A 12,016-nucleotide genomic window follows, 5' to 3' on the forward strand; every position below is an offset into this window, starting at 1 on the left:
CAAATAAAATATGCAGAATTTTAAAATATTGTGTGCAGAATTTTTAATTTTTTGGTGCAGAATTCCCACAGGAATATACTTACTTTTTCCTCAAGAAAAAAGGAAAAATGGCTTCACGGTTTAGATTTTGAGCTGAGTGTTTGAATAGAGAATTCAACTAAATCATAATGGACAAAAACATAAGTGCACTTTTTCCAAATTATTGACAATATAGAGGTAAACATCAAATTTGTTCTTTAGAAAAATATTTTAAAGCTAAAATAATATTAACAACATAATAAATACATAATTTGCATTTATACAATTATTTGACTGTGAGTGCATAGATGTGTAAGTATTATTAGCCGAATTTTGCAAATGGGAGTACAAGTGGTTATAGGAGTCAGTAACAGAGTTTAAGAATAGATCCTAGATGTCCTGACAATTCTGCTTTTCCCAAGTACACAGACATGTTCCAGTAATCTTATATTATTTGTTCAAGCAACTGGTGTAACCAGAGATGAGTTAGCACTAAGGCCTTCTGGAGTTAGTCTCTTGGTTTAAACAATGTAAATATAACCTGAAGAAGAGGTTGGGTAAGCTTAAAATCTAGTTTTTTTTTTTTTTTATCAACAGAAGTTGGTCCACCTTTGTCTCTCTACATGTAAACAGACACATATGCAGTTTTTCAGCTACCTAGAAACTTCTGTTAAATTTTTACTCTGTGAAGACAGATGTATCCCAAAACGTTGCCAGACATCTTACAGATATCCTGCCCAACAAAAGCTAGAAAACCAGCCCCAGTACAGCATGCATTAGTTAATCTCTTGAGTCACTATGATACCCAGTAACAGAGCTAAGAGAAAACAAGTACTGTGGTTACCTGCTGGTGAAGTCACTCTGACCTTATTTGTGCCTTCATGACTCTTATTGGCTGCTGGAGCTGTGACTCTGGCAAATAGCACTTAAATAGTTTTGTCATGCCAATGAAACACTTTGCATTGACTCTCTCTCAATAGCCTAAGAACATTCCTAGCTAAACATCTCAAAAAGCTAGAGCAGGGGTAGTCAATAGCTGGACCATGGGCCAAATCCGGACCGCCAGATGCTTTTGAACGGACCCCCAAATCTTTTCATTTACTTAGTCATTATCGTTAGTTTTTTTTTTATTATTATTTTCTCTGTAGGTTGGACCTTGACTATACCTTTGACCAAGAAATTTCGACCTTGACAAAAAATAATTGACTACTCCTGAGCTAGAGTAAGAGCATCCACACAGGGGGATATATTAGTGTAACTATAGATTAATAATTACACTGGTATAGTTTGCTTGTAAATTTCCACACGTAAACAACCTGAAGACTCAATACAGATAAAACAAAGGCACTGTTGGTAGGTTATAGGAAGTAGTTGGATGAACCGGCAAGGATTATAACACCATCTATCTGTCACTCAGGGCAGATCTACACTTACAACGCTATGGTGGCACAGCTACATCAGTGGAGCTGGGCTGCTGTAGTGCTTCAGTGAAGACGCTACTATGCCAACAGGAGAGTTTTTCCTGTCGTCATAGTTAATTCACTTCCATGAGAAGCAGTAGCTATGTCGACGGGACTTTTCACACCTCTGAGCAACACAGTTATAGTGATTTAAGTTTAAGCAGACCTAGCCTCAACTTTACAGTTTAGGGGTATGGTTAGACCTATGGCCACTTTAGTGAAGTCACTTTAGTTGGATAAGGAGAAGAAGTCACTTTAGTTGGATAAGGAGAGAGTGACCATTTATTTTTGATATGGAACTGGTAACACTTTATCTACCCACAACTTTATCACCTAAAGATTAGACTGTTGTACGCTAAGACCATTCCAACCGAATAGATGCAGCATTTATCAGTTTGCCTACTGAGGCCAGGAGTGCAAAATGGTGGTGCTCTGGTATCTGCTCTGGCTACCCATGAATTTTTGGGTGGAAATTATTGTTTTAGCATGAACCTTTTATCCCTAAATGGATAATTGAGAGAACTCCTCTCCTGCTGCCTATTCTAGGTACTTACATAACCTCCATCAACAGTGTCTAACACTTTGGCTTTTAATGCATTTATCCTCACAACACCCGTGGATGATAGGGAACTATCATTATCCCAATTTTACAGATGGGGAACTGAGGTACAAAGAGATAGAGTATGACTATAACACATATGACTAGGAGGCACCAAATGAAATTAATAGGCAGCAGGTTTAAAACAAACACAAGGAAGTATTTCTTCACACAATGCACAGTCAATCAGTGGAGCTCTTTGCCAGAGGATGTTGTGAAGGCCAAGACTATAATAGGGTTCAAAAAAGAACTAGATAAATGCATGGAGGATAGAGCCATCAATGGCTAGATGGACCTTTGGTCTGACCCAGTATGGCCATTCTTATGACTATACAGCAACAGCTGTGCACAGGGTAGCTTACCTGAGCTAGTTTGAATCCAACTAGCACAGTGCAGGCTTCAGGGGGGACAGTACAAGCCTGACACAGACCCTGGGTATGCATAGTGCTAGTCCATACTGTTCTACCTTTACTTATTGATAGGATGGGAAAAAAGAAAGAAAGATGCAGACATAAACCCTATAAATTTACTATTCATTTTTCTGTTCTCAGTATCTATCACCTGTAGGTTCTGGAAATAATGAGGAATCGTAGTACATTGATACAAACAGGAGCAAGGGTATTGTGAGGATTGGTATACAGGATAAGGGAAAATGGGGTGAGAGGAAAACAATTCAATTACAGCGATTACAATAGGTGGCATGAAGCCAGCCCCTTACAAACCCTTAGGCCAAATCATAGACAGCAAGGTAGGTAATCGAATAAAAAGTCTGATTATAGTAACCTTCTTCACCGTTCAAGCGCCGTCATCAGTCGATGAGGGGGAAGGGTTTGGTTGCTTAGGACCTGCAATCCTGTGGCTAATGTAAAGCCACAGGAGAGGACTCTAAGGCATCCTCTGAGGAGAAGATCCCGGTGTGATGATGATTCTACTGGTCCTGATGTAGTCAACCTGAAAAGGAAAACATGCACACTCCTGCCACTAAGATGGGCAGCCCAATTGTGAGGGCTGATTAGCCTTATATACTCTCTTTTGGCGGGGAAAAAACCCTCAAGGGAACCCCTGCTCGGGAAGCCCTATGCATTTCCTGGGAAAAAACAGTTAAAACTGGAAGTTGCTTACCAGGTTTAAATCAAAAGAGTGAGACAGCTGAGTCAGGTGACCCAGGAGTCCATTTTGAAAACTAGGGCTCCATTTTGAAACTAAAAATGGTCTCCTTACACAACAAGGAAATCAGATAAACATACAACCAATATAAATATTAACATACACCATGAACCCAATTAAGCTTTAGGGATGCTTGGCCTAACACTATTTCTGTGCTAGCTAGATTCAAGCTAATTTGGGCAGGCTAATCTGTGCACAGCTTTTGCTGTGAAGACTCACCCTCAGTGACTTGCCAAAGGCCACAAAGGGAGTCGGTGGTGGAGGAAGGAAATTGAACCCAGGTCTCCCAATCCCTCAGCCTAAAGTACTGATGCTATGTTACTAACCTTTCAGAATGAGCTTGTTATGGTTAAACCCAGAGCCCTAATCACACAGGATCCTGGCCACCCTGGGCTATAGCTGCAGCTGTCCTTGTGAGTGGTGCCACCCCATGAAGATGTGTTAGATAGAGCCATGCTTATGAGTAGTTTGGACAGTTTCTATCTTGTGCAGTTTTTTTGCACCTGCCCATTGCCGTGAGATCTGTGTTGGTGCATCAGGGCTTAGGTTAAGTGCACCCATGGGTTGTAATCAAATGTATGTCTATGCTGCGAAAAACAGTGTGTCCTTAACTCGGATTACCTAACTTGGGTTAATGCAGCAGTGAAGACATAGTAACTTGGCTCAGATGGTTAGCAATAGTGAAACCTCTAGAAGCTGGGGCTGCATTGTGCTGATAGCCAGGGTTACCACGTGTATGTCTACATCACAAAACCACCTGCGGCAGCGAGTCGGACAGCTCAGGCTATGGGGCTAAAAATTGCAGTGTAGACATTCAGGCCCAGGCTTTCAGGCCCTCCCCACTCACTGGATTTCAGAGTATGGGCTCCAGCCTGAGCAAGGACATCTACACTGCTATTTTTAGCCCTGCAGCAGAAGCCAGAGTCAGATAACTCAGACTCTGAGACTTGTTGCCGCAGGGTTTTTTTTGCAGTGTAGACATACCCCAGTTCTCCATCACTATTGTAACCTGAGGTAAGAACAGACAGCAGAGTAGCGAGACGGTATGTCTACAGTGCAGTGTAAGTGCAAGTTTAGGAAAACTTGAGTTAGCAGAGGGTGTTTGTTAACGTAGGGCTTGAGCAGCTACAATTATTTGTAACCCCAGGTTAGGAATTGTTGAACCCTGATTCCCATCTGCAGATCCAGACTACCCACTGCATTAAACAGGTCCAAGTCCAACCACCCATATCCCAGACTTCCTAGTGCCCTCCCAAAATGTGTCACTCTGGCCTTTTGTTTAGAGTGACCAGATGAGAGGAACAAAATATCAGGACAACGGGGGGCCGGGTGGTCTGCTGGCAGAGCGAAATATTGGGACAAACACTGGAAAATGGGGAAGGTCCCGATTTTATTGGGACTTCTGGTCACCCTACTTTTGTTCATGGTGCAGTGTGGGGAAATTTGACTGTCTAGCAGACAAAGCCAGCCCATGGGATACTTCTGGGGTACTCCCAGAGAGAGCACAAGTCCAATGAGGCTATGTCTACACTGTAAAAGGATAGGGTTTGAACCCTGATTCCTGGCTTGATTCAGGCTTCAACCCTTTACTCCCATGGGGTCCTTGGTTCCAGCCCTGGGTTAGTGTGATTGGGCAGCAGGAGAAACAGGCTTGAGCCTGTTTGAACCCTGTGTTAACACTACAGTATACGCACACCCAGACAGCCCCTCAATGCTAGCTGCAGCAGGCAAGTACTACTGTAGGGGGAACTATGGGGGACACTCCTCAGCAGAGGGTAGGAGACGAGCAGGAACGGCCCCTAGATCGGGAGGGGCGGAGCAGCTCAGCAGCTGCACCCGCACATGCAACTGAAGAAAACTGCTGGAACTGTCCCATTCCCTAACCGCCGGCAACCGCAACCAATCCCGCCCATAACCGCCCCACAGCTGCTCACGAGGCAAGCGCATGTCTAGAGAAGAGCAAGAGGGCTGGGCGAGCGCACGCGCTGACTCCAACTCCCTCCCAACCTCTGCGCGCGCAGCGCACTTTAACCGTCCCACGCATACGCCATGCCTTTTGCTCTAATGGCCTCTAAATGGTTGGTTGGGCGAAAGTGGAGGATACGGGTGATGTCATTGTCTGACGCATGTGATAGCGCGCTCTGTGATTGGCTGGCGCCGCCCGCCAATAAACGTTGAATTGTTGGATTCAAATTGAGTGGAAAGCTGAAGAGGTCAGTTAATCAGCGAGCTCTGCCTCAGGGTGTGGAACGCGAGTTGGGTCCTGCTGGTGTAGCTGCCTCCGCCATGGCCCATAAGCAGATCTACTACTCCGACAAATACTTCGACGAGCACTACGAGTATCGGTGCGTGGGCTGCTTCTCTCTGTCCTTCACCCTCTTCCATGCCGCTGGCGGGGCGCGCGTAGGGGCCTCCGGGGAGGAGGCGCGGGGCGCAGCGCTCTCTGGGGTGGGGGGTGTAAATGCTTTGCCCCGCTGCTCCCCTCTGGGGGTGTGGACGGGATCAGTGACTCTTCTGGGGTGACGGGGCTCAGGTCAGAATATGGCGCTCTAATATCGGGGCCCGACTCAGGCTCTCTCCGCCCGCCTCGAGCGCCGCCGAGTCTGCCCCGGAAAATGAGGGGACGGCGACTCCTTCTGTAGGGGTCGGGGGAACAATGGGCTCTGCGCGGGGGGCGGGGAGCCTGGGGCGGTCGGGCTGTGTGCGCTGAAGGGGCTCCCGAGCCAGTGACTAAATCGCGGGGCCTGCTCGGAGCCCTCAGCGCCGTCTCCCAGGGAAGCCAGGCGTGCTGGCTGAAATTCATTGGGGAAACTCTAGCGGCCATTGCTGAGCAGTGGCGGGCTCGCAGGTCCCCTACCCACCCGGAGCAGACATTGGTGGGACTGGGTTTTACTACTTGTAAACAATCCTGATCTCGGGGATGGGGTGACAACAATGGCAACTGCCTGTTGGCCACATATGGGGAAGCGCCTCTGGCTCCCTCCAGAACCTGACTCTGCTTTCAGTGCTTCAGAGTGAGGTAATTCCTGCTCTAGTCACTTTATACAAGCTCACTGAGACCACGTGGCCTGGGCAGGTGGGCACTTAGCCTTTTTGTGTGTAGCTGCTCTGCGATGCAAGGGAGTCTTGGAGCTTTAACTTATACAATACCCTGAACAAATCCTAGCAGTAAAGATGCCATGCTTTCTGTGGGAAGTTTTGCTCTGGGTGTGTGTATATTGGTGACTCCTTATATGCAGGTTAATGACATTGAGCACAAGGCTATAGGATGGATGACCTCTTGCTTACCCCACTTGAATGTCTTGTTAATTCAAGCCTGAAACAATGCTGTGAGACCAGTTTGCATCATAGGGAGGCAGAATGTAACTGGTCTCAGAGGGAAGATGTAAACAGACTGCTCAGTGCCCTATGAAATGCACTACAATGCCTCAGTTTCATGTTACTCTCACCTAGATAGGCTTGTGATCTGCATAGACAGTTTTGTATTCAAGGGCAGAGGTCAGATTATCTTGGTCAGCAGTTGACTTGACAGTGATAAGTGAATCATGGCTGGTGGTATAAGAATGTTGCTTTGTATGTTTCTAAAACCACTTATCTGATCAGGTAGATAGGGGTTTCCTTTTTTCTCTTAAACAGTGTGGCAATAATCAGTTGCCAAGAGCACTCTTTGTTTTGATAAACATGTGCTAGACTAGGCAAGAATTCTCTCCTGGCTCAAATATATTTCAGATGAAGTGAGGAATGGAGTATATGATTACACCTTCCCTTACAGGGCTGAAGGTTTAATATCTACCATACTGGCTCTTGGTTTTCAAGATTTAAGCTTAAGAGGTGGTATGCTAAAAGTATTTTAATATGAATACTTAAATCTGCATGAATTAAAACTATTGTATCTTTAAATAGCCTGTATATTGCCATTGGTACATCATCAACATGTAGAACAGTTGATGTCTCTCCTAGTGTAGTGAATGGCACTCCCAGGAAACTTGAGAACAGGTGGGCATCCTTCCAGCAGCTGGGACAGAAATAGATTGGGAGGGGCACAATATCTTAGGAAAAGTGCACTGGGCTTCCCACTGGTGGTCAGGATAATGCCAAGTTGCCTGATATCCTCTGTCTGGAGGCTATAGTTCTGGACTTTGAGCCCTGCTTAAGATATTTCTCTAGGAAAGGCAGTAAGGGTTATAGCCTACAAATACAGGTGTCATCAAAAAGAGAACTGATCTGTACTGTGGGATAACTTTAGTACTATTATATTTTCAACAGACATGTGATGTTACCCAGAGAGCTTTCAAAGCAAGTACCAAAAACCCATTTAATGTCCGAAGAGGAATGGAGAAGACTTGGTGTCCAGCAAAGTCTTGGCTGGGTCCACTACATGATCCATGAGCCAGGTAAATAGAATGACTGTTCTGTAGCTATAATGGCACTTCTAACTGACTGCACAGGTATTTGTTGGGATTAAAAGGACACCCTGAATCTTTGCCTACTAGCAATATCCAATGTTACAGGAAGCAAAAGATTGATACAACTCTGTAGTTGCTTGGGAAAACTAACAGCAGTGGAGAAGCATTGGCTTCAAATTTCCCTAACACTTGCTCTTAGACCTAGGGCAGGATTTCTCTGGGTTTAACTAGTGGGCATCTCATGTCTAGTTTGTAGCTGTCAAACTTTTCAAGCCCTGAACTAGAACGAGGGGGTGAGTAGGCAAGCGGCGGGGTGGGGCAAGCCAACAGCTCGGTGGGTGGGTGGGGGGTGGTGAAGAGTCCAGTGGCAGGCTGGGGAGTGAGGGTGAGCCAGGGGGCGGGGCCAGCTGCAAAAGGTAAGAGGCCAGCAGCGGGCAGGCAGGTGAGCTGGTGATGGCAGAAGGGGGGTGGTGGGGAGGCGGGCGGTGGGGGGGAGTGGGCTGAGGAGGTGGGTGGTGGGGGCAGGTGGGCAGTGGTGGGGGGGTGAGGAGGCAAGCTGGAGGTGAGGGGCTCAGGAAGTGAGCTGTTGGGGGGGGGGAGGGGCAGGCACCAGGGCAGTGGCTGACCTGTTCTACTGATCTCGTCTCATAAAAAATTGGTCCTTTTTGCTGCTTTTCTCTGGGTTGGGGGTTGTCCCAATGCTGCAAAGAGGGTGTTCCCAAAGGAAGGTGCTTGCTTCTAACCCTGGAGGCCATCAGTATGTCTGCTCTTCTCTAGTGAGCCCACTTGACAAGTTTAATTGTCCTTGGTCTGGAAGGCATCCCCTCTCCAAGGGTTGCAGCTGTCCGGAGGTGCCTGCCTTTCCATGCCTTTCTCATTCATTCAACAGGGTAATTGATTACAAAGTGGGGAGAAGATCTTATTCTACTTCTACCTTAATTATACTACCTTAAGGGCCTGCTATAACATATTACTGCTGTTTCGGTGGGGTGCCCCTGGGGGGTGGGGGGGAAGGTTGTTTCGGCAGGGTGGGCGGTGCTTGGGGGGCGGGGTTCTGCCCTCAGCTGTTTTCTTTGGAGTAATATGGCCCTCGCTGCTTTATGAGTTGTGCAGGCCTGGTCTAAGGAGTTGATCATATGCTCATGCATTACAGTTACAAGTGGGAAGACAGAATTCCACACTAAAATGCACTGATCAGTCACTCAACACTTAACCTTCCAAGTATTTGAAACTTGAGCATTCATGGGAATATGTAACTGTTGTAGTAATTCCCATTTTAATTTTGAGTGTCCTATCTTGGCACCAAGGGTAAAACTTCTTAAAAGCACCTAATTGGCTTAAGATACTAAGTCAGGTGCTTCTAAAATTTTTACACCATATGGAGGGGCAAGCTTGAAGGCACTATATAGGAATGGTCATTTTTCTTACGCTCAGTGGAGACTTAATATTTTCTCTATTAAATGTAGTAATTGAGTACTAAGCTGCTGTACACAAATGTGTAGGACTGGCAATGATAAATATTGCAGGATAACATTGAAATGTTTAATCTTATTTCTACAGAACCACACATCCTTCTCTTTAGAAGACCTCTTCCGAAAGACCAACAAAAATGAACTTTTTTTTTTCTGGAGAACTTCTATTAAATCTTCTGGAACTTTATGTATATGAGTGTATATATGTTGGTAGTATTCAGTGAATACTTGAAAAATGTACAAAACATACATCCGTATCTGTGCATGAGCTGTATTATTCACAGCAACAGAGCTCAGTCAAATGCAATTCCAAGTAGGCTGCTATGGTGTCTAAAGATTAATTAAAACATATTCCTTTACTGTAATATAAATGCCTATTTGACTTTTTATTAAATTACTTTTGTTTAATAAAGTGTTCATGTTGCATGTCTATGTGCTGACTATAGACTTATTACATGTATTTTTTCTTTAGAAACTTTAGTTTCAATACTGAGCTCCTCTGTACAGCATTGTAATTACAAATGTTTGACTAGTTCAAAGCCCATGGCTTCCCAACTCTTCACAATGGGTCTGAAGAAATAAACACTGACTCTCTTAATTCTAGATACCTACTTTGTGACGTCTTTCTAAGGAATCTTGTGTGTTAGCAGATAGGAATCAACTATGTAGAATTTGGGTGTTAAGGCTAAACTAGTGGAGGAGGTACCTGTCCAAAACTGATCATTTAATCACTGCATAGGTGTCTCTCTTCCCCCCCCCCCCCCCCCCTGCAAAAAAAAGTGGCTTCACAGCAACCTCGTTCTCCACTATGACCTAATACCTGTCTCTGTGAAGACACAGTTGCTGTCTGACTACTCTGAATTGAGAATCTCTTCACAAAACAGGTTATTCTAGGCTTCACTGCCCCAGAATGTGCACCATCACTTTGCTGCCCTTAGGCTATTTGAGACACCTCTCAAATCGCTTTTAGCATGATGAAGGCTAGTCAGCCAATCACACTAAAACAGGCTGGAGAATGCAGTTGGCTGTCCTGGCTTTAAGATTAAATAGCCTATGTCCTGCTTGAATTTGCATTCAGTGAGTAGCAAAAATCCCATGCTATTCAGGTATTAGCTGTGGCTAGAGATTTTATCTCTTAAGTCTTGTGACCACTCATTTCCCCTCTGAAAAAAATGTGCTTGTGCACGCTTCTCACAAGGGTGATAATAAACTTTCTTGATGGAGTCATGTACGTGACGCACATGGCTTGTAGTGGAGGGCTGCAAAGATGACACATTCAGAGAACAGCAGCTATGAGCAAGTAATCTTTCCAAAACATTTTCAGATTAGTAACTACCAACTTTTAAAGGAAATAAAGAGACAAACTGGGTGAGATAAAATATTTTATTGGACCAACTTCTGTTGGTGAGAGAGAGAGGAGCTTTCAAGCCACACTGAGATCTGCTTCAGGTCTGGGAGAGGTACCTGAAGAAAAGCTCTGTAGCTTGAAATCTCACCAACAGAAGCTGATCTAATAAAAGATCTTACCTCATCAACCTTGTCTCTAATATTCTGGAACCAAAAGGGCTCCAACTACATACCATAAAGAACATTTGTATTAAAAGTTTAAGGGATGCCACCCCACAATGTTTTGTTGCTGGTGCAAAATCATACACTTGTATCAATTTGTGAGTCTTTGCATTGTTATTGCTGAAATACAGGACAAGGAGCATCTTGTATGTATGAATTCATGTAGAACTTTAGGCACTGCAATGTTTGTCACCGCTCAGTCATCAGGTTTTTTAAGAGAGAAGACACCACACATATCTACTGGCAAGTACTTAGTTCATGACTGCTCAGAACTACCAAGAATGCACTGAGTATACAAGAAGGGGAGTACTGGGCACAAACTTCCATTCAAGAAACTGAATTTTGCATTGCTGATGTACTCATAGCATGTCTGCCTTGATGGCCAAAGCTCTGTGGTTGGGAGTGGTGGCAGTAAATGTCCCCTCTCTCTCCCTCCCCCCCCTTTTAAAAATTATTTTAAATAGGAAGGAGGGAAGAAATTGAGAGGCCTTCAGTTGCCACCACTCTAAGCAGTTCTCATACTCTCTCGCTATATGTAAGAGCAGCCTTGGATGTTGTGTGCATGTGACTATTAGCTGGCTCTAGATGCCTTGTTTTATTATTACTGGGCTGCTGTGGTACTGGGGAAACAAACAGCAGGGGGAGTATATAGAGATGCTGCAAATGTAAATAGAAATGGGTGAAAATGGAAAAAAATGTGCCTGACTCATTTGTGCAATGATTGATGGGAATAAAGTGTTCTCAGATAGTTGTAATGCTTTTGTGGTTAATTATATAACAAACCAGTGAATGAAAAAGGAATACAACTTTAATAATTTGAAGAGCATCTCTGGTGAACTGAGGCACACAACCATGTGGTGTTCCCAACCCTTGCGTCCAGGGCACATTGCCAATGTTCATAAAACTATCCCTCATAAGGGAGCATCTCTAAATTATAATAGTCTACAAACATACCGCTACAGTGGTTATTTGGCCGTGGATAGCAAGAGCCAGATAAGAGGGAAAACGCTGGAAAATGACAAAAACGCCACCATTCAGATGGATTATTTGCACAAAATAACACAATCAGCTTTCCGTGAGGCACACGCACAGGAGCGTGTCACCCAGAGGCTCCCGGGGGTACCACCCAGGCTTGCACATGGCCTCCAAGGTCTTGGATCGCAGGTGTGGCAGTACGGTCACGTGACCAGACAAACAGGCTCCACCTCGTTCCGTCGCTGCTGCCGTTGATTGGAAGGTGACGTAGAACCAGCTGCGCCGCGGCTCTTCTGACGCCTCTTGCGGGCGTCGTCGGCTGGTCGGACTCGGGAGCTGGTTTGGGGAGAG

At 45.0% G+C, this 12,016-nt stretch overlaps 1 protein-coding gene across 1 annotated transcript; it reads left to right on the forward strand.

Moving 5' to 3' along the window:
• Window positions 1-5,434: 5,434 nt before the first annotated feature.
• CKS2 (CDC28 protein kinase regulatory subunit 2) lies at window positions 5,435-9,832 on the forward strand. Its single transcript, XM_024198945.3, has 3 exons — window positions 5,435-5,588; window positions 7,510-7,637; window positions 9,210-9,832. Exons 1-3 carry the CDS (start codon window positions 5,530-5,532, stop codon window positions 9,260-9,262), a joined length of 240 nt encoding a protein of 79 aa, XP_024054713.1. The 5' UTR covers window positions 5,435-5,529; the 3' UTR covers window positions 9,263-9,832.
• Window positions 9,833-12,016: the final 2,184 nt, after the last annotated feature.

The sequence above is a fragment of the Terrapene carolina genome, unplaced genomic scaffold (genome assembly GCF_002925995.2).
Source record: "Terrapene carolina triunguis isolate 2854851 unplaced genomic scaffold, T_m_triunguis-2.0 Scaffold113, whole genome shotgun sequence".
Classification (NCBI taxonomy): domain Eukaryota; kingdom Metazoa; phylum Chordata; order Testudines; family Emydidae; genus Terrapene; species Terrapene triunguis.